We start from the raw sequence: 24,131 nt of genomic DNA, 5'->3' as shown, positions 1-24,131 counted from the left end.
CCATTAACAAATCCCTCTAGAAATTTAAATTATTGTTAGTGACCTATTGAACATAGATTTCTGATCTATCACATACATGGTAAGGGCATCTGATGAAAACCAATTTATTTCAAACCCATTTATGCTAACAGGTCCAAATAATCCATAGAAAATAAAATGATTTTCATATTATACTTCGAGCTATAGGTGGTAAGAAAAAGCTGCGAGGAAGACAGAACCACTGAAAAAACAACTATTCCTGAATTCCTAGCTTTCCAGGTAATTGACACTTTAATTAAATTTAATTTGCTGGGCTAGAGTGTGTCTAAGGCAGTGCAGACACAAACCAACCCACAAACTGGAATCGGCTGCAACTTTTAAATGCTGCAACACTAGTTCTGTTGATTTGGGAAGAAAGTTGCACTAATGAAAGTGTGTTAAAAAAATCCAATCAAAACAAAAAGGTACGACACTTCTATTTTAATGGATGTCTGGGTTACTGTGAGAAAGTAGAAGTTTCCAAATTATGAATGCTGCATGCAGCATCTCAGCACCTCGTGAAATTGCCTGGGGAAATCACTGTCCTACCCTTATGTGGCAATTCAATTACATGACAAAAACTTCTGGAGTTCCATTTCTTTTTCATTATGTAAACCCCTGGGTTCATCTACGTGGTGTTATTCCAAACCAACTTATAACAAATAAAGTTGCATTTAGCATGGCAATTCCATATTCCATATCCATCATATATAAAAGTGCCTTGTAAAAAGAAGGTACCATTGCCTACACCCAACAGGGTAAATTAAAGAAGGGACAGGGACTTGCTCAGCAATTCACAGGCATCAGTGGCACCACCAAGATCATAATGCTGATTTCCAGTCTGAAAGGTTACCAGTTTGAAGGCAGAAGGAAATGATGTTATTACATTAAACCTGGAAGCACAATCTTTGCTTATAAAAGCACAGGATCTGTAGTTAAGAATCACAGTCTCAGTTTCTCAGTTTTCTTATAATGCAAGAAATGTTTTTTGTTCTGGTCTGGAAAAAAGAGAAGGTTTCCCTTGCAAATTGAAAGGGCAATTCATTACTATGTAATCTGCCTGTTTATTAAATGTGTTTATGGACTATCACAAGAGAGATAATAGACACACAATGTCTATGCCATCAAAGAAAATTTGATTTTAAAATCACTTGGAGCTTCTAACAGTCCAACTCTAACCTTGGCACAGAGTGCATTAAGCAAAAATCAGCATTCATTTGGACAATTTTCCCTTTTCATGCTGTCCTGGGTTGTAGTGTAGGATGTTCACAAAGTATTTATTCTATCACCATCTTCATGAACTATTAAACCAAGTGGGGCAGTGCTCTAATGTTGGGCTGTCTTCTGCTCATGGCCCATCAACGCCTTGCCCGTGACTCACAGGTAACTCCCTCCAGGGGTTATCTCCGTTTAATGGGCCATCAAGGACCCACTTCACAGCTCATCATCCCATTGTGAGCTGCTCCACCCAGGCGGAGGAGCCAAGCATTCTCACCTGGATATAAGCTGGGATTTGGGACAGTACAAGCAGCCCTTTCTTACTGGATTCCCAGAGGAGCAGAGCTACCAGACCTTTCTACAGGATCACTGCTTCAGGAATAGCACCTCACCTGGACTGCTTCCACCATCCTGCTCAGGTTGTATTCTGACCCTGTCAGTGGTCCTTTGTGTTATTGCATTTATTTTATTTTATTTTTACCTTTTTACCTTTCTTCCTATTAAATTGTATCTCTGACTTGGAGCCTCTCATTCGTTTTGCTTTCAAACCACAACACATGCTAGTAAAAAAAAAAAAAAAAAAAAAAAAAGATTACCATTAAGAGGATGTCTCAGTGACAAATATTCAAGCTGGTAGCCTCCCACTGTTGGTGCACATTCACCTCTGAAGGAGCTATACAGGTGTAGGGTGTGATCTGCTGTACACAATCTGTGTGTTTAGGTATTTACTTACATTCCTGCTTCAAAAGGGCCCTCCTGCTCTGTACACTATGCAGACAGAAGACCATGTGGAAATCGGGGCAGACTGTTTGATGGGCCCCCATCCACTTCTTAAAATGAAGAAAATCGGATTGTTTCAGTATCTGCACATTAGGGAAAATGCCAATATAAAGAGACTGCAAAAGCATTTTAAAAAAATGGAGAAGGGAGGTCTGCAGCCCAGTTCTCCCCAGCTGAAGGTGTGCATGGTAATAGGAATAAAATTTCACTTTGTTTCAGAGGTGTTTTGCACCAGAGGTGAGGAAGGATGTGGATCAGGCAGCTCTGTAAAACACACAGCCCTTCCTTCAGAGGTTCCCCAAAGTGCATTTGTGCCTGCCCAGCAGGAAAAAGGCTCTGTTTATGTTTCTTATTGGGCCAATGAATCCATAATCAGATGTCTGATACAACAGAGTTGTAACTTGACAGTCACTAAATTAAAAGGCAACATATTTGGAAATAGTTTTAACCTCTCGGTTTCTTCTGAAAGGACAAACGTATGAGGAAAAAAAAGTACATCAAAAAGTTCTCTAACTTTAGGTAGAAAGCTGAATATCCCACTGCAAATAAAAAAATACTTTTAAAGATCTCTTGTAAAGTGAATGCATCATGTTATTTTCCCAGGTTTCCCACATGAAACAGTTTATTTCACCCATGGGAAATTCAGGAAAATACATTTCACAGTACATACCTCTCGTAAACAATTTTGCTGGAGCTCCAGTAAAAAGAAAAGTTTGAAACAGCAGAAAATTAAACATAATACCTCTGATTACTGAAAACACTGTACCTAAAGTAAAAATTAAATCAAGCACAATAAGCTGAGGGAACACCAAGGAACTTCACACAGCAAACAAAAGACTAAACTTTCAAAGTAGAGATATTCTTGATTGCACAGTGGGAGGCAATTTCTAAGAGATGTATCCAAGCTAGTTTTTTAAAATAATTTCCCATTTTCTAGACTTGAGTCTCAAAGTACTCACTTCACTTAAATAGAAATTGAAGCAGCTCATTCCAGCTGCAAAGGTTTAGGATTTGCTGAATTAAATGGTAATAGACTGAAGCCAAAGATTACATGCCCCAATAATTAGGAAATAGCCAATATATTTAAACATTCATCTTTTTCTGTTTAGAACTAAATATTAGCCAGTTGCTCAGTCACAGTAAACTTGAATCATAGGCCCAATCCTAGGTTTTTATGCATATTGAAGGTTTTAATCAAATTCTCAGCCTCTTGAAGTCTTCCTCAGTCATGTGCAACCACAACCCAGCTGTTGCCATTACAGTCTTCAACGGCTTTTCAGCAAACACAGAAATCCAGATTTCTGCTCCTCCTTGCAATGTTTCCCTCCATGCTTTGCAGAAAATAGGCAAAGCACAACATGAAATAGGAACAGCTGAGCATTTGGCTCACCACTGGGAACTGCAGCTCAAACCAATGACATACTCTTATGGCAGAATGACAAAGAGCAAAGCATTTAGTGAAAAGACAAGGATAGGAAAAACATTCTCACAAAACCTTAAGTCTTTTATGACTTGACAAAGTGATGACAACCAGACAGAACCTTGAGAGATGAGTTTCCTGAGAGAAGCCATACCCCACAACACATCCAAAGAAACATCACCCAGAGCAGCACATTTGGTACCCAGGTGTGAAGGCATGGCAGATCTCTCCCAGGACAGCATACTCCCTGCAGAGATGCTTTCTGTCTCTGATGGCACACCCTTGCAAAGCCAGTCAGGAGTGCTCTTGCCTTTGTGGCCTTAGAGGAGGCTGTTACATGGGCACCAACAATATCCCTTCAACCTGCCAGAGTCAAGGTGCCCATTAACAGATCTCTGTCACGCTTGTTTGTGGCATCTTACCCTTCCAGGCAGACTCAGAGCAGTCTTGTAAAATACAACTCATCTTCCTGTAATGGAGACACACACCCTATTCTTTAGAGCTCCTTAAACAATGAACATCACCAGTTCCCAAACATGACAAACAGCTTCCTTTGTAAATGCCATCCTTTGCCTTGAATTTAGTTTCTTCAGTCTTTCTACACTCCAGTCCCTTTTCAAAGATTAGTTTCTGATGCCATTTTTCTTTTGCTCGAAGGGGAGATTTTCAAAGGCAGTAATAAAGTCAAACCCTACAGCCCACTGGCTCTCAAGACATGCTTATCTTATATTTGTGTCTGTAAAGGGTTCCTCCGACTTTTCCACTTCTCATCTGTGGACATACTGAGCTTTTTTTAATTTTTTTTTTTTTTTTGGCACGGACTAACTGCTCTTCTACACTTACTAATTCTATTGCTTAACTACACCTATGCTGATCTCTAACACCCAAAAAACCATTTCCTTTCTGAGGCCCATTAGCACAGCTTGTAGACAGGAAGAATATGCACAGGCTCAGGCAGTCCTGATGCACTGCGTGCAATGCAGAAAGATGTGCACCAAGAGAATATATGAAAGGAAATAAAGTTGAATGTTAGATTACAAGATTTCTATTTTAATCTTGTTACACTTTCCTATGAGAGGGAAGAAAAATTTAGTTTTAAGAGACAAACAAATCCTAGCTCAGGAACTGGAGTCTCCTTTCTGCAAACAGTGAATGATGTCTCAAGCCATCTTCCTGAAACTTAAAAATAAGTCTGTACCTGACCTCTTCTCTTACATTCAAATAAGATTGCTGTCATGACCTCACTGTTTAAAACTGTCCCAAAAGTCACAAAGAAGTTTTTCACCACAGCAATCACTCAAAGTGACCTCCAAGGATTCTGCAAAGGTAGCCAAAATTCTAAAATCCATTAAGGTTGCTTTAAAATGTGGTGAACTGTGCTACTGTTGTGCTTAACTACATTAAGGCAACAATTTTAACCCACTACACAAAGTGCTTTGACATGGCTGGTTGTGGTTAGTATACCAGTGATATGTTAATTCAGGTACTTTTTATAGGGTAAATTATTTATATAGAGAACCTTGTTCACTGCTTTCACACTGGAAAGAATGCGGTATTTACTGATCTAAATGCCACCTTGAGCATGGGTAAGGGGAATTGCAGAATTTCTTAAAAGCCCTATTGTTTTTTCACATTCCAATGGGGCAAAAAGTATTTTTAAGTATTAGGATAGTTTAACTAGTTTTTAAATTTTTTTTTCCTTTTCCAGGAAGGCTAGGATGATGTCATTTGCCTTCACATATTCTCTCAAGGAAAAATCAAGGACAATTCAACTTTGAAGAAGTGAATCCTTCCCATGATTGGCTCCCAGGGGTACTGGTCTCCAGCCATGCATCCTGTGGGTATTTACATAGTGGCCTATCTGTGAGCTGATGGTTATCATCATCCTGTGTGGCACCATTCCTGGCATTGCTGCCCCTGAACAACACACCATAAAATTGCTCTGGTGTCATTTCCCAAATGACCAGACAGTCTCTATTTGCTCCTGTGAGGTACCTTTTTGTCAGGGCAAAGTACTGCTACCAAGTAAGAGGGGAAATGTCTATGTTCTTAGGTGCTACACAGAGCAAAACCAAAACACAGAGAAACTGTTAAGTAAGAAATTTGGTAAGAGTTCAAAGGCTATTGCTTATACAAGAAACTTGATCTTACTTGAAAAATAAAGGTGTGATTTCACACAGGATATTTGCCTAGATATATAGGCCATTTCCTATCACGTAACGTACTATTATTTCACATCCTTATCTTCAGTTTTTATCTTGAAAGCAATGATTAACAAAGCAGATATAAACCCTTAGAAGCTTTTTCTGGGAGAAACTGAAGAATTTATCAGATCATAAACATTACGAGGCAATTTGATGCCTAGATATATCCTTTATAACATAAGAAAACACTTGGCTCTCTGCTTATTAATTCTTAGTTCTGTGGTACATTGAATATCTCAGTGTTACAAAGATTTAATGTTTGTGGAAATTATATGTGTGCTACTCACAGAAAGGCTGAGGTTGGAAGGGAAATCATGAGGTTCCAGTCCTTTGCTCAAACTGGGCCACCTACAACCAGTTGTCCTCATACATGTCCAGGTGGCTTTTGAATATCCACCAGCAGGGAGATTCCAAAATCTCTTTGTGAAAACTCTGCCAGTGCTTTGTCACCCTCATAGTGAGAAAGTCTTTCCTGATGCTCAGGGGGAAACTCCTGCTTTTCAGTTTGTGACCATTGCCCCATGTCCTGTCAATCACAGGGCAACACTGAAGAAAACCTGGCTCCATTCTCTTTCACTTTACTTTCAGGTATTTGTACAAATTGATGAGATCCCCCTCAAGCTTTTTCAGGCTGCACATTCACATCTCTCTTAGCCTTTTTTCATACAAGAAGTTCTCCAGTCCCTTGTTATCTTAGTGGACTTTTGCTGCCCTTTACCCAATATGTCCATGTCTCTCTTGTACTGGGGAGCCCAGAACTGGACACAGCACTCCAGGTGTGCCCTCAGCTGTGCTGAGTAGAGAGCAAGGCTTGGCTCCCTTGCCCTGCTGGCAACACTCCTCCTAATGCAGCCCAGGACACCATTAGCCTTCTTTGCCACAGGTGCACATTGCTGGCTCATGTTCAGCTTGGTGTCCACCAGGAAGGACTTTCAGATCCTTTTCTTCAAGGCAGCTTTCCAGTTGGGTGGCTCCCAGCATATATTGGTGCCTATGGTAGTTCCTCTTCAGATGCAGGACTTTGCACTTCACTTTGCTGAACTTCATGGGGTTCCTGCAGTCCTCTTCTCCAGACCGTCACTAGTCTCCTTCTCTGCACAGCAGCACAACCCTCTGGTGCATCAGTCCCTCTTCCCAGTTAGGAGTCATCTACAAATTTGCTGAGGGTGCACTCACTCTGCCCCAACACCCAGAGCATGGATGAAGATGCTGGACAGGACTGGACCTACTACTGACCCTGGGGGCACACATACTGCTCTCCAACTCGAGTTTCCTCTGGCAGACCAGTTGTCCAGTTTTCAATCCACCTTACTGCTCATCCAGCCCACTCTTCATTAGCTTCTCTAATGCAGCTGTCTAATTTAGTTTCATTGATTGTATGGAATAAATCCTTATTTTTACAAGTAGGAAAAAGCTACATTGCTTTGGCATTAACATGCCATACTGCTAAACTACTGGAAATGTACAATTGCCAAGGTGAGTGAAAGGAATTTCTCACAGTCACAGATTGTGGTTTAGGCCATAATTTTGTCTCTTTCGCTGGAGATATTAACACATCATCTATGTTTAGCAATGGCTATGCTTTAAAGTCTAGTGCTTGAACTATTGTTAGAAATAGTGAAAATTTCAGAACCAAAAAAATGCTAATATTTTAATTTATCTGAAAATGATGGGGAAAAAAGAGAATATGCCAAGTATATGAAAAAAGATTGTTCAACCAGAGTACAATGAAATGTATAGTAAGAAATATATATATACTAACAATGCTTTGTAAAAGAACATTTAGTAACTTTTTTCTATCCTTCCTGAACCTAATTAATCTGTATGACACTTTTATTGCTTTTATTGAACACTTCACAGTGCATGCAAGAAGTATGTTGTATCTCCTGTAAAAGAGTTACTTCAAGATCCCACTGCCTTTTTGGTAGTGAAACAGCTAATCTGTTCCTTTTGAACCTGTTCAGCTCAGGTGTGGCAAAAGAAATCAAGTTTAAGACACTTACAATAACCATCTTTCTGTGAGGCAGAACCTGTGCTGAATTTCAGCATTCTGATCATATAATGCAGAAGACACATTCATTTATTTAAATGGGCTGTGTTTTACAGCTCCTCCTGAGGATGTTATGGGCTGTAATTCAAACTCTGGCTAAAGGAGTCCTAAGCTGCTGATTTATGGAATTTGGAAAGCATAGCATACTTGTATGCTTTTATCAATGATCACCATGAATAGAGACAAGAATGCTGAACTAGATGAGCACTTGGTCTAAGGCAACACAGGCCTTTCACTTGCTTTCTTATTCACAGAAATTCTTCATAATCAATAACCATCCTTCTAAGTGGAAGCTAGCCTGTCACCAAGGACCACATGCAAACCATATCTTACATACATGTACAGACTGCTTCCCAAAGAGCCAGATGCCATAAAATTGTCAGGAAAGGATGCCCTCTCACCCTGCTCCCCAGCCAAGAGCAGATTGTTTCTGACTGCATCAGAAATTTGTGCTTAAGCTCCAAGATTTAACTACACAGCATAACACAGAGTAAGATTGTTGTTACCGTTAGTTCCTTAAGGCTCTGGATGAAAAAGCTTTTTATAGCTCAGATATGCTTTGTCTTTCTACACCTACCTTCAACATAAGACATGAAAAGTAACTTAAGTGAGTCACAGGCAAACAGACCAATTTTTGAGGCTTCACATGTGGGGCAAATCCTTTCAGGAGAACAGTGGTGGAATTTTGCTTATTTCAATTCCATACACCCTTCAGTTAGTCTGCTATGAGTTTTCAATTTTGTGAAGGCACCAAAAAAGCCAATTCCTGCCTGGTTCCTCCTCTCTGCAAGTATACCAAAAGTCTGCTTAGCCTTCAAACATAAAGATGGTACATGGTACAGAGGTCACAGATTTCTCCTCACTGAAAAGTATATTAGTCACAATAAAAGAGATGTCACCCAGAAGGCTGAAAGAATTAGGGGGTCCAGCCTTTTAAAACCTGAGGAAATAGAGACTTATGTGTTTACTGTTTTTGAGGGTAATCACTCAATTTATCACAAAAGAATACAGAATTTAAAAACTATTAATGAGGGTGAAAAGTACCCTCTCTTCTGAAATTGTGGAAAGCCTCTAAAAGAGTGAAATCAAAGTTTAAACGTTTTCTTCTTGTCAGTCTCTAACTGAAGCCTTCTGAACAAAGTAGTGAAGTTAATTTTACTATCTTTTGAGTCTCAAAGTTGCTAATGGTTCTGATCACTGTGTGATGCTGTTTTTCAAAAAATAGCCCTAAAGATTATGGACTTGACTCTTATTTATAAGTTTCAGTTTCAGGTACTGTCTGAGACAAGGAGCATCCCAGAGCAGGACAAAGACAAATAAGTTTTCTTCCCAACCTTGCTAATTTACTGTGATTCTGCACAGTGAAAGGAAAGCAAGTCTACTGAGATGTGGTTTATCACTCACCCTTAACAGCAGAGACATCAGATCCAAGTTGGCTTGGATCTGTTTTCAGTGAAGCAAAATCTGAAGAAGGCAATAAGGGCTTGAGTCAAACTGGCATTTCTGTCTTTACTTTATTAGGCAAAAAAAAAAAAAAAAAAAAAAAAAAAGCTGGCCATATCGGCTATATGGAAAGCCATTTCAGACTCAAAACTCCTTAAGACTCTCTGAGAAAGCAATGTTTTGTTCAGAAAACAGGCCTGTGTATGAAGTATTCCTGTTGCACCTAACAGAGCTGCCTCAGCTGGGAGGGCCAGACTTTGCCTTTACACTTGATGAAGACAGACCAGCTCAGCAAAGGCTGACACAGAGCAAGATTCAGAGCAGGAATATAGCTTATGTACTACCAAAATTGCAAAAAAAGCTGTCATCTTTCTCCCCTAACTGAGCTGTAAACTTATGCTTCTTTCAACAGTCTAGAATTCCAGTGAGGTGGCAGGCAGGCAAACTGTCTTCTCTGAAAAGTTTGTCCAATTTATGCTGAAATATGCAGCCATGTTTTTACACTGTGATTTTGGCAGACAAACAAAACCACTGTTCTTGGGTTTACAAGGTGCATGAAAGGACTTTCAAAGGCAAACTGAAAAAGCATCCTATGCAAAAATGATATAAAGAGCAATTTTGCTGAAAGTAATTTAAATATCATATCACGAAGTCAGAAAAGTTGGTCTACTTAGCTTTAGCATCTGGTTCCATGAGAATCTTGCAGCCATGATTGTTTAGCATTTCTGCATGAGGTTTCATGAGAGAGCTTTGAACAGTAGCACTATTGTTGTATCTTCAGAAGTCAAACAGAAAGTAAATGTTTAGAATTTTTATTTTCAGATTTTGATTAATCAGAATAAGACTATTTAAACAGCTAGCATCTGAATTGCAAATTTTTAGGAGTTTCAACACAGTTCTTTGTTAGAAAGGAAATCAGGTAACAGCTTGCATTAGCTGATGCACTAGCTAATAAAAACCAAATCTTTGTGTTTCTGTCTAACTTTTTTTTTCCCACACACTCTGTTGTATCATCCACATTTGTTTTCTCTCTTCTGCTGAGGAGGAGCCGTAATCAGGCTGCTGTTCAACTAGGCAGACACAGAGCAAAAACACTTAAACTCTTTCAAGAGCCAAGAGATCTGCAGTTAATGCCCTTGGTGAGTAAAGATTGCGTGTTTCTCCACATGACTCCCATGCTGGCCACAGCTGACAGGAGGGTTCCAGGAATGTGAGTATCTACAGAATCCATAAAAACAAGGCTCAACCTCAGTCGTCAGCTCCCCCACCTATTCCTCTGGGGGGAACAATTACTTTTGACTGAAGACATTTATTGGGCATAGGATAAAACCTACAAAATCCAGACTACGCTATTTGGATTTTGTCTGTTTACAGGAGCTACTTTATTCTACTTGGTTGTTTCCACTGTTTAGACCCACTAGAAAGAGCTATTATTGCCAAACACTGACGCTTACATTAATGCAATTCAGGAATTCATGGCTTAAAATAGTAACATTTAAAAAAAAATCTCCACAAAGATGTAAAATCAAAACCTTCAACTTCTATTCTACATCAGAAAATCACAGGCTTACTACCCACTTTTGTCAATCTCTTTCCACACATCCTTGGCATTCAGCTGCTATTGCCTGTAGCTGTGAAAAGCATCTTTAGCTGCTTGTTAGTAATATATTATTAATATCTTCAGTCAGTTTTTACCACACCTTCTGCTTAGAAGTCACCCACGGCCAGGGCCAGCTGCTCTGCCTGCCAGGACCCAAGATGCAACACCAAGCAGAACTGCACCTTTCAGTGCTCCCCTCAGCTGGTGCCTTCCCCACAGCCCCTCCTGTAGGAGAAATGAGCCTGTCCATACTCCTCCAGCCAGGGAGGAGGTGGAGTGCCAAATCCCCTGAATGTTTGAAAAGAGATGGAAAAACCAAGTCCTGGCAGAAGTAGTGAGAAGCCTGATCATGGAGCCGAGGGGGAGGCACAGAGCTCAATGATGCTCAGCAAGAGGGTGGCAAACAGAAAGCAGTGCTGATTTTACAGACCTGTGAAGGGGATCCAAGGAGCAAAGGGGTAAGGAGCTCACATGCAGATCCAACATAGCAAGCAGTTGGGAGGGAAACTGGTTCACGAAATTGGCAAGGAACAAAATGAGCCAGAGGGGGACAATAGAAAAAAAAATACTTGTGACATTTGGAAAATATTACTCTCCGTATCCCACATGGTTCCAGAAACTCCTCATTGATCTGCTACCACCTACTCCAAAATTCATGACCAGCCTTCTTCTCCTAGAAAGTCTACAGAGAGGATGAGACTCCCTGCATTTCCTACAGCAGAATCTTCTGTAATGGAATTACATTTTTTGATTCTTCTGCTGAAGAAGGCTGCCAGAGGCTGATTTCTGTGTTTACCTTTGGTTGCTGTTCAAAAACTCTTTAAATTAAAAAAAAAAAAAATAAAATAACACTAATGCAAAAACATCCCCAAAATCCCTGCAAAACACTTCTGGTCAAAGACTCAAAACTGAAGTAAACCAGGTTTCTTGTGTGATCATAATTCTGTATTCTGATACAGGGTTAATAGATATTTAGACTGGACAATTATATGCCACATTTACATCAGAAATTTATCTTATTGAGTAGGAGTTTGAGGGTGAGGACAAAATAAGAAGCCACCTGAGTATGTTCTGGTACCAGAAAGTAACACCAACTTGAAAAAACCCCAAATTTTCATCAGAATTCATTTTCACTGTGGAAACAACCACAGAAGATATTGTTTCAATCTGATGGTTTCACATCCACACAATATTGAACATTTTGAATATTTATACATTAATTCTTTTCCTTTTTCTTCTTCTGAATTTACAGTAATGCAGAATTAATAAAGCAAGTGGAAGTCTTGGCGACAGAAGACTTTTGTTTTCAGAGCTGACTTTCAAAATGGTAAGGAAAAAATCACCATCCTAACTTTTCCCATTAAATTGCATGTTGACAGGTACAAATATGCAATCACACTGAAACATTTATTCTCCCAAAATTAGCATTATTACTTTATTTTGTGATTCATTACAATCTGAAAATCCAATAGTCAAAAAAATAAACTAGGCATAATGTTAAAGCATTTTACAAGCAAAATACTTTACTGTTTCCATTTCAATTTGCATAGGGTGGGATAAGTGTATTGGTTAAAGATATAACATACAGAAGAACAATACCATAAAGTTCATCAAACTGCACTGCAGAGTGTTACATTCCTGTGAGTGAACAGTACATAAACAGCTATTTCTGTCAATGGAAAATCATACACTTCACCATTGACAAGGCTGCCTTCCATGACCATGATGTGTCATGATGGCTGTAAGCCACTGGTTTCTCTTCTTACATTGCTGATCATTCTCCTTTGAAGAAATTAAAGAGTTAAACAAGCCAGAATGCATCTATCTATGCTAATTTCTTTTCTCCCTGAACAAAGGCCAGTATGGAGAGAGGGAATTTTTAAAGTCAGCTTATGAAACCAGTTATAGTAACCTCTGTCTCTCATATTTTTAATCTCATGGAGCTAGAAAGCTTAGAGCTTCATCCACATATCTCTGTCTACTATTACTGTGCATCCAGGTAAAAAACTGTACTTCTCACTTTGTAGAAACAAACTGCAAAGAAATCACGCTTCTTTCCCACTGTAACCACATCTCTGTTCCTCCAACTGTATAAATCTGGCTTTAAAGTCTCACAAAACTAAACAATAGTTGATCTAGGTTGTAATTAAAAAAAAAAAAAAAAAGAATATTAAATACCTTTGGTAAAAATAGATATATTTAACAAGTTTAGAAAAGCAAATAGTTATATCGTCAAAAGGAGAGTATAAAAATGTACACGATAAAAAATAACAAACACACAAAAAAACCATCAGCCAAAGTAGTAAGAATAAAGGCGCTGTTCTTTTCAATGTTTGCTTCCTTAGCTCATGTTATTGTCCAGTCTTCCTTCTAAAAGGCAGGAGCTTTACCAGAGCATATGGAAAAATCCAGTCCTTTCCTACCAGCATTAGACAAATTAAATTTAATTCGGAAAAAGACAGTCTGTTTTAACCCAAGTTTATACAACAGAGAATGCTTTGATTTAGAGTACGTAGGAGTAGCTGAACACAGAAAGATTTCAGGTGTTTTCAACCAGAGGCCAGATGTACTTGAGCTGTAAAAATGAGACACCCAGCAGGATCAAGTCTCCATGATGTCAGCCTTCTAAATCTATTTTTTACTCCTAAATTATAAATCCATGTATTGCCAAGAAAATTGTGGGGAACAACAACAATACATATATTTTAAATCCCTCATTGATGCCTTTCTCCCATCCTTTCACTGGGCCTCCAAACAGCTGTCACACAACATATAATCCCAGTTTGGCTTCTCCTCTTTTTAGAGCTCACTGTAAATCTTCAAGACGGAAGATCCCCAAAGCAAACAACTGAGATTACAGAAGGAGATAATGCACAAGCCCCATAATAGTATCAGCCATTGATTGAATGTGCTTTGAAAGAAAACAGCACAATTAAATCAGGTTTATCCTTCAGTATTCCCTTTGCACACACAGTCACACTCCTCATGGTGTTCCAAGGGTACATCTGTCAATGATTTATGCAATCCTCGGACACCAACCCTTGGCTTCAGCTGAAGAACCTGAAGGAGAAGAAACCAAGCATCAGGAAAACAGCAAGTGCTTCATCACACACCTGGACTATGAGCTAGACTGCACTGGATACCCACTGCATGACAGGAAGCATATTACAAATGAATTTCTGCAATAATTCCATCCACTCGTTACTATTTTTGCTTTTACCTCAAGCCATTTACAAAATTGATTAAATTGCATTGAACATGATTAGATCACGTTGCTTTACCGAAGAAGAGTCTTGCAGCTTCAGATTTCCTCTTAATTTTAAGAACAAACAGTAGAGTTAACCCGATTAGATACTTCTATAATAAATAGTTGAAGCCATCAATTTATAGCAATGGAAATGAACAAATATTTGTTTCTTCATAAAGTTGATATCTACCACTAGAGGAAGAAGAACTAAAGGTATGGTTGTGATGTGTCTGAAACACACCAGTAGAAAACTCAGAAATTAATTAAGTTGGACAGAAAAGTATATTAGCAAGGAAAAATTTACTTTTTTCAAGGCAATACCTAATTAAAAAATTACTAGAAGTGCAATACATGAAATATTAAAATATCAATATTGGTGCATTTGCTTTATTAAAAATAAATGCCTTGACTGGCGTTCAGTATTTCCAAACAAGCAAATATAGAAATAGCACGTACCTCATGGTATTTTTTGGTGACTTTGGTTGGCACACACTGGCAGTCATTGCAGCTCTGCTGACAGCAGGCACAATTCCCACCACACCGTTTGACCAGCAGGCACAGTGGCCAGAAGATGGTGTCCGTCCTCTTGAGCTCCTCCCGCAGGGACACGGAGAAGTTGCGCGGGGTGCAGCTGTACAGCCGCGCCTCCTCCTTCAGCAGGTTCAGATCCACCACTGCAAAGACACAGCGAAAACGGCGCTTTCCTCACCTGCAATCCAAGTTCATCCGGGGCAAATCTACTTCAGCAGTACGGAACCCATGAGGAAGGTTCACTTTTGTGAAGGTTCAGCACAAAAAAAAGTGTAATACTGCTGTTCCATGAATACCATAAAACTTAAATGGAATGATTCCTGCCTAGTGATATTCACCAATGATTTTATAGCTCTGGCAAAGTTGGTTCAAATTAAAGCAAGATTTGGCTGCAATATTCCAGTACACGTAGTATCAAATCAACCCTTTGTCACTTTGTTCACACTAATACTCTGAGCTCCAGTGTTGCTATTCTACAGCCATTTTGGATTGGAGAAACATACACAAAGCAATTAAGAATCCAGCAAAATGTCAAAGGTATTTTAAATTCACTTGCAATAAAGTATTCAAACTTCTTCCTTGTTAAAATTTCAACTGCTTCTTTGCTAGGGCATTGTAATCATAAGAAAGAATGAAACCATTCATACCTAAGTAGAAGTCACTTTTATGGATGAAGAACTTCAAGAAGTTATCATCAGGGAATTGTGCACAGAATAAATAAGTGCACAAGACTCTATATCTATATAACTATTAGTAGGCTCCATTTTCTCCCCCCTCTTCGTAGCATTATGAATTTCTGTTGTTCCTCTAGGTTTCATTTTCTCTTGAGATGTGTCTTAAATAAAAGTTCCTCCTTGTAAGCAAATAACTTGTAGTGCAAGTTAAAGATATTAATATTTGGAACCAGTTTCCCTATAAACTGGTTCCACTGTATCATACTAAAGTTTCACTATACAATGGTTGAACAGTAAGTTCAGGAAAAGATCTGAAAGAGGATAAGCTCCTTTATGTTCATCTTAGCTGCATAGTCAAGAGCTAACAAGCCTTGAAAGAAGCAGTTAAAATTGGGGAAAATTAATAAGACTGGGAAAAAAAGTGAGAAGCAATGTAAATTGAATTTATTTCAGAAAAGTCAGACTATAATGTCTGACTATCATGATCTATCATGATCTAGGATCTTTTGTCGGAACTGTTTTTCTCCACACCTACCATTAAGTAACAGAAGTGATGTCTAATTCACAGGGATACTACTCTCTCTAGTAAGAAACAAAAAGATAAGGGGAAAAAGAAAACCCTGTGATAATGTGGCTATTGAGATGAGTGAAACAGAGGCCCTGAACAAAATTACAAAGACCTTTAACCAACCAGCTTTAAGCTAAATCCAGAAAAAAAACCAAAAAAACAACAGGGGGGAAAGAAACCCAGTGCATTAATACAGCTTAAAAAATACTTTAACGTCATCCATTCATAAATAAAATATATACAATAAAGCTAAAATAAGTTTCTGATCTGAATCACCCTCTAGAAAAATTCCTTTTTTTCCTCTCTACTATGTAAAGAGCCTCAAGAGGTTATCAAGGAGAACTTCAGCCTATCAAGACAAGATAATTTCTCCTAATTCTATTTAAACACGTAAGACATAAAATTTAGAAGTTGAATTTCTTTAGCAGAAATGCTCACTGGTACTCTCCCAGGAGCAGATCTTTGGGAAGGAATTTCAATCCATGTTCCTTCAAACATTTCTTTTGCAGGCCATATCCATATACTGGCATCCATAAGTAAGGATTTATTGTTGTGAAAGGTCAGTTAAACACACTGAAGCCTTTTCTTTGCTTGCACTCACAGTGAATGCCAAGCTGGGGCACTTCATTCCATCGCTATCGGGTTAACATAGGCTCCTAAATAAACAAACTGAATTTTAAGAGGGAGGAGTGTGTAATAACGCCAATAAAGTTACTGATAGGACACCAGCCTGCCTCCCACACTGCAAAAGCATTCCTTGGAGAAAGTTGAGAAGGGAGCAGAGGAAAAGAGAGACAAAACTTCCAGGGGAGAGATTCACTGTGAGAAATCAGAAATTACTTAAGCCCTTCTGATCAGCTAATAGCTCTAGGCTGAGTCACTGAAAAGGTGGATGTGTCTACCTCCATTAATCAAGGACAGTAGACAGGAATAGAGTACTTCTTTCTTCTGTTACGTTTTCAAATATATAATAAATGAACTGTCTGAATGAGGATAAAATGCCTGAAGCACACTGTGAGAAGTGCTAGTTCTGCTAATACTTTCTACTGGAAGATTGCTTCTGCAGAGACTGATGTACTTGGTGCAGTGAATTTGAAGGAGCTAAGCTTATGTACTGCTCAGCCCTTCATCATGAGATATTGAAAGTGGAAACTGGGCACTGACACCTCTTCCAGCAGGCCCACAGAGCAGTGGGAGAGAGATTCTTGTGTGGTGATGTCTTCTCCAGTGCCTCCTGCTTTCTGGCAGCAGCAGAAGAATGCATCAATTTCTCACACACAGAATCACCAGGCTGGAAGAGATCTCCAAGATTGAGTCTGACCCACGCCCTAACAACTCAACTAAACCATGGCACCAAGTGCACATCCAGTCTTTCTTTAAACACATCCAGTGTTGGTAACTCTACCACCTCCCTGGGCAGACCATTCCAATACTTTATCACCCTTTCTGTAAAAAACTTTCTCCTAATATCCAACCTATATTTCCCTTGGCGTAATGTACAAATTTCCATACCTACAGCTAGCTGTAGTTATAGAGAAAAGGGCAATGCACTAAAATAAGCAGCATGTTATACATTTTGTCACAAAAAAGGAATTAATTTGAACTCAACCCCTCGGACCTGAAGACATTAATTTTAAGAGGGTTCTGTTGGAGAACACACAGACAGCTCTTAGCAGATATTTTTCAGTGTGCTGTACTGTTACAACAGGCTTCAGGAGAGATGCACAAATGTCACGTTTGATTTCAATGCTTTAAAACATACTTAGGTATATTGCTATGATACCTCATGACGAACCCTTGCCCTACCTTATGTAATTCAATTTCATTAAAAGGTCTGTGGCAAATTTATCTAGTGCTTATATAATCATTTCTTTGAAGTGTGTGAATGAAACTGTTATTTTTTCAAAGAGTAGCTGTCTGTTCAAAATTTATTTTAACACACTGTGGGCATGAAGCTAGATGAGAGAATGTATATATTCCCTTAAAAGTGTTTACTTAACCACAATAAAAGGTTATGTGGATTTCCCAAGTGTACTGAGTTACAGTACCTGTTATAATGTGAACATTTAAACACTCCTTCAACTTGGCTTCCACTCATGTATCATGTTTGACACAACAGTCAAGGTTCTTTTGTCTAACACTAGCTCAGGAGGAGTGAAAGGCTCTGCAGTAGCAGAAATGGGAGACACTAAAATAAAAATAAGTGAAGGAGAAAATATGTAGACACAGGTAGGCCTACAGTAAAGTCTATTTCTAGAGTGTGCCTACACTGGCACAAGCAACTGAACTAATCCATGTTCACAGGAGCCTGAAATTAATTGTGTTATGCAATTGGCAATGCAATTTTCTGGCATCTTTTGGATGTGTATTGAGTACCACAGGGAAACTTCTTTCCCAAAACATTTTTCCAGCTGGATACTGCTCTTGAAGTCAATGAAACAAATCGAATTCCGGTTGGGGCACTTGTGTGTGAGCACAGATAGCAGCAGAATGGTTTTCATTCCTAAGGACTTTGGAGATGTTCCTGGGAATATAAAGTTCTTACAGGCTTCTACAATAGGAGCTGTTACAAAATCTCAAGCAAGAAGTGGGGTATTAAAAAAAAAAAGTCTCATAACTCTACAAAAACCACAACTGCTATGCTTTGATTGGGACTATTTTTTTCTCCTTAAGGAGATTTCAGCTATCTAATGATTATACATAGATTTCATTGGGAAGTGATGGGACAATTTTTTTTGCACAGCAAAATATATATTTTTAAGCATGTTTAATAGTATAAAAGAATTTAGGACTATATTTAGACATCAAAGGTTCTGAACTTGGTGTTTCTTCTGTACTGACTAGAAGTTTTTGGAAGCATTTTATCCAGAGAAAAACACCAGAGACAGAAGTTCTCTGGAATTTAGATGGTCTAAATATAGTCTTTTCATACAAATTATTAGGTAGGAGTAGAGGACATTTCTCTACATAAAGTAAGATACATTTTTAGTAACTTGTTTATGAAAACAGGACAGTAATTTAGCTTTTACACTGAAACACTGTAAAAATGAAACTGATCTAATCATGAATAAAAGAGCTTAAATAAATAAAACCAAAAATAATGAATAAACCCAAAAATTTTAGGATATGCACTTCGGACAAACATTTCTTCAAAAGGTTTTGAAATACAGCAAACATGCTCCTTGAGAGAATAACATGGGAAAAAAAATAAAAAAGAAGAAAAAGGTTTGCTTTTCCTATCTATTGAATAGTCCAATGTCATTTCAACTGGACATATTTTCCACCTCAGGCTATTATATTACAGACTGAGTAATGCAGTCTGAGGGTGGTCTCTAAGACAAATGTGGCAATACCATGATATGTTTATTCAGTGAAAAAAAATCTATTTCAGCATATAATTATAAGTCTTTAAGAGATTTACTCTGATAGATTCTTTCTAAGATGTGTCTTGCAGGGAGTTTCTTTTGTCTATATAGATGTTATCCAACACCTGCATTTTGTTTTTCTCTGACTTAATCTGTGGTTATGGCATGCATTTGGCAAATACTAAATCTCTTAAATTAAGGAAGTGTTAAATGACTATCTGAGAGCTTTTAAAGATATTTCCTCCTCTTTGGCTCATAATCTAGCTGCTCTATGCACAGCTATAGCAATATTGACAGGGTAAAAATGTTGATTTCTGGGCTCTGATCTAAGAATTATCTGTCAAACCCTTAAATTTGAGCTACAAAAGGTTCTGCTTCCTCCTTTTTCTTGCTGATCAGATGATAATCTTTTGGTTTATGTCCACCAACAGGGAAGTCTGTTCAGTTATGCTCATATGTTTTCCTTTTCATGCTGTATGTATGGTGGGCAGGGAAGGTGGCATTGCCTTCATCCTATCCATCCACGTTATCCATAAACATGAAATAGTGGGTAGCATCTGGATGGGGTGTGGCAGGAAATTCATGAGTGTCAGATGTAGAAGGAAGAAAATGAGCTGCTGATCAATAAACCTACAAATTTTGAAGACACAATCTACTTTACTTCTCATGAAGTTGACAAGTGCATGATCAACCCAGACATGGACACATGGTATTCTCTAAGGTGTCATCAAAGAGAAACATTTAGGTAATTGTTGTCAATTCATTTCATGCAGAGACTGGAAAACTTCAAGGGAAATAAACAATCTTTCACATGATATAATAAGTGTAAGACATTACCTATCTCAAATGAAAATAAAGTTTTTGCTTTCCATAAAAAAGGAAATCCACAAATTTCAAATATGTTACCCCGTCAAGATGCCCTGCTACTTTGGGGAAACAAAGATCTCCCAGGTTCCCTACTGTGTTTGCCTTTTTTTTTTAAATTCCTCTTTGCTGCCCTAGCCTGCTAAATTCCTTTAAATTTTGAGTTTAGCTATCATCCTCCTTTTTCAAATAATTCAGTGGTGAGGACAGCTAAAAACAATGGTATCTGCTCCCTGTTTGTATTCCTTTCTTGGAACCAAAACTCAAGGTGAAGAACACTCTTAATTCTTTGTGAAGGAATCACACCTGTAAAAAACTGCAAGGCCAGACAGAAGAGTGAATTACCTCTTGACTTCCTCCCATGAATGTATGCTTTCCCAAGAAGCTGCCACGTTGGCCTGTACAAATCTTCCAAATCCAGTTGCCACCGATCTGGTTCAAGATAGCGGATAAGTTCTTCCACGGTGCTAAATCCAGCAACGGCATTGTTTAATACATCCAGGGGCAGGGCTGATGGGGGCAGCAGTGATGGGCTGGGGGCTTCTGTGTGGTGCTGCAACCAAAGCCAAGAGAAGAGCACCAGTCAGAGGGTTAATGGATCTGCCTTGACAAAGTGTTGCACCTTACCAAGTTACATAGCTGGGAAAGTTTATAAGTGGATAGCTTGTTTCCAAAGTACAGTTTATCTAGCAAGACAAATGACGAGAGTCAAAAAGTACCTAATTATTCTTTGGCAATAATTGTAAACAAACTCCCACTGCAGAGTTTGCCTACTTCTTGCATTTCCAGCCTTGCAGCTAGCATGCCACTACACCTTTGAAGATTTTCACTGAGTGATAGATTGGCCTTCAGAAATAGAACAAAGGGTGATTTAAAAATATGGCCCCATTTACAGGCATTTCCCAAACCCTTCTAAAAATCTGAAACATTTCACATTCTGCCTTTCCTCAGAAACTTAGCCACAATCTTTATCTTCTTGTCCTTCAATGCAAAATATTAGCATACTCCAGCACAAAGACAGCAAATATTCTTACTCTCATCTATAGATTAAAAAAAATCCATCAGTTGTGTTTCATACAGCACTAAGAACCATGCTTCTGGTTAAACAATAATGAACACAGTAATAGCAACATCTGGCATAACTACAATTATTTCTCCCTTACGAAGAGAAAAAAATGTTCCAAATGAAATCAAAAGTATTTAAACATTGAAATTGAGTCCTAAAAACGTATTTTACCACAGCACAAATCTCACTGACAAACTCAGTGGACAGGAGTACTTAGTCACAGACAATTCAAGCAAAGTGAGGCGTCTGGTTTTGTTCACTCTACAATCTGTTTTAAAATTATGCATTGATTCATATTTTCAAAAGAATAAAAACAGGAGGAAGGTAAGCCTAACAAGGAAGCTGCTTCTTAAGCACCTGAAGTTTAAGGCTTTAAGGCTTTTCTGTGTGCAGACATTACTACAGACATTATGTACACCATACTGCACCAGAGCAATTCATCTGGATTGTTTGAGAGAGATGAAGAAAAATTGGAACATGCTGCCAATTTAGAGGATGGAAAGGATAAGAATATGTGTTTATATAGATATCTATATTTAAAACTCCTCATACCACATAGTTTCAAAATGGCACTCTCAATACTGTAATGTGAAGTGTGTATATACTGTAATTTTTTCCATCGATGGTAGGTAGTCATTTACCTTTTCAAAATGATCAGGGAAATTGATGAGAAATGTAACAGTTACGCTGGAAAAGAAGATTTAGTAAAAAAAATCTTGCAACACTACTCACTCCGCAGAAGTTTTCTAAAATATATATTCCTGTGGTAGCTGTATCCCATACCAATAATAGTATTTTATTTTCTGTCTGTCCTCTAAATTCTATTAAATATGCAGTTTTGGTTTCAGCTAAATGTGTGGTTGAAAGAGCAGCAAAGGGGAGTAACCACCATGGCCTTCCTGTTTTTTGCTTTAAGGCTTTATCTCTCTACAACTTCAAGAAATGCAGCCACTAGATGGATTTGTGCTGCTTTTTAACTGGAAGTCTTGCAAAAAATAACACAAAACATAGATTAAATGTTAACTTTACAATTTTTAGCAATATCTTGCTAATTATTTCCAATAGAATTGGTGAAACAGTTGTTTCCCATTCTGAATGAATGTGGTTTTCATAATATTAAAATATTCCTTCTTCCCTTTGCTCCATTGCCTGTGCTAAAACAAGTTACATGCTGACCTATTACATTATGATAATAAAGCAATGGATTCTGGTCTATAATTTAAATAGTTGCTCTTAGCAAAATATGCTACTTAGTAAGCTTCATAACAGTGCTGTGACACTGCAATTCAGATGGTCCAAAAAATAAACATTCCAAATTTTTTCTTCCTGTTTTTCTCCACAGCGCTATAACAGCCACAGTTCTTGGTTTAAAGGTGCAGGGTTTTACCAACATGACAAACACAATCAATCATAGAACTAAGAACTGAAATTTTTTAAAAAATAAAGAAGGCTTCTCTTTTGTTTTCAGCTGAAGAATTTACCTCAGTGTTTTTTTCTGGTGGGATTTTTGTTGCCAGAGAAACAGGTGGATTCTAGAAGAAAATGTATTGATCTAGAATCTATTTCCATATTCACAACTTACAGCATGCACACTAAACAACACATATGTAGCATGTAATCCATTAGTTTATGGTATTCTGGATTCAAGAGGCATTTGGTTGAGTTAAAATGTTGTGAGAATATGGTGAATCATTGCACTTAATGTGCAAAGTTGCCACTTTCTAGTCATTCTCATAGCAGCCCAAAACAGAAAGAAACAGCAAATTTATACAACTTTGAATGTTATAGAATAAAGTCATCAGGATCTCAGGATTAAGAATGTTTTTTTCAATAATCCTTAATATTAGTCAATTTATATGACAGTTAAAATGTACCAAAGATTAAAGATAATTGATATACTAAAGCTATAAATGCTGTATGAATTTATGACATAACAACCTTTACAAAGTCTCAATTCAATAAACTGTTCAAGATAAATGATACTTCTAATTATACTTTACATTGTTTTTACTTGCTAATGGATACTAATTATTTCATAATTTAAGTCCTTTGGACAGAATATCCAGGGTAGCATAAGTGGTACTTCTTCCAGTGACTAAAACTATGTATTGGAATTCTACACAATTTATAATTTCACTTGACTCTCTCAAAGTTTGTCATCTATAGGCAGAGTTTACACATGCTATAAGGCTTTACTCAGAGTGGAAAGCAGAAATGACTTGATGCAAGAAATTAAAACTCAACTTCATTGATGGTACACACCTTCTAGAACAAGAAAATGCAGAACTTCAGCATAACTCTGAAAAGTAACATCGTAGCTGCAATTCAGAAATGCTGAAATGCTTTTTACCTGAAGCTTTCAGTCTTTTCAGTCACTTTATAGTAAGTCTATCACTCCTGTTGTTATTTAATCTATATTTCTCTAGGCAGTCCTACTTCCCTCACTCCAGCTGAGTGCCTGACACTCACTAGTGTTCTCAAAGCGCTCCCTGTGCTGTGCTATGACATCAGTAGCCAGTGGGTGTCAAAGAGATGCCATTTCACAGCAGAATGGTGGTGGGAAAGCCTCCCAGGAGGACCACTGATAATCTCTAGCTGTTTTTCTGCTCACCATTGATAGAGATAATGATCTAATAATGAAGCAGTCATCTGTCACCTGGACATTTATTCTATAGATGGCATCATCTAATTTACTCCACAGAAATTTCTCATGTCTCCCCTAACAGGTCAGCTAAAAAAATAAACAACCTTTGATTTTACATATATTTATTTATCTGACAGGGGAGATACAACCCAGGAGCAGAGACATTTCTGCTGTCCAAATATAGCAGCTATCCAAAATGTCTTTTCTGGTGGAAACCATTTTCTGGGAAGTGATGCTGCCCAAACTCTGCTATAATAAATACTAATTGACAGTAAACACTTTTTCTGTCATAGCAACACATTTTCAACTTATACCAATGTTTTAGGTTTGAGATCACCTTTCTTATTTTTTTTTCCTGAGCATGAATAATTTCTGTCAAGATAGATTTGACAAATACATAAAGTTCTCTATGTAATTCTTCTAGTAAAGAAAACATACT

The 24,131-nt window shown here is 38.0% G+C and overlaps 1 protein-coding gene across 1 annotated transcript in view; it reads right to left on the bottom strand.

Moving 5' to 3' along the window:
• Positions 1-12,137: 12,137 nt before the first annotated feature.
• PDGFC (platelet derived growth factor C) overlaps positions 12,138-24,131 on the bottom strand; it is a 123,472-nt gene continuing 111,478 nt past the window's right edge. Inside the window, exons 5-7 of the mRNA XM_083860982.1 lie at positions 20,328-20,535; positions 14,437-14,654; positions 12,138-13,793 (exon numbers count right to left, since the gene is read on the bottom strand). Of these exons, the coding sequence (XP_083717108.1) occupies positions 13,677-13,793; positions 14,437-14,654; positions 20,328-20,535 (543 nt within the window). The 3' untranslated portion in view covers positions 12,138-13,676. The remainder of the gene's footprint in view (positions 13,794-14,436; positions 14,655-20,327; positions 20,536-24,131) is intronic.

Source organism: Zosterops lateralis (genome assembly GCF_965231275.1).
Source record: "Zosterops lateralis genome assembly, chromosome: 5".
Taxonomy (NCBI): domain Eukaryota; kingdom Metazoa; phylum Chordata; class Aves; order Passeriformes; family Zosteropidae; genus Zosterops; species Zosterops lateralis.
This window is presented reverse-complemented; position numbering and strand designations above follow the sequence as displayed.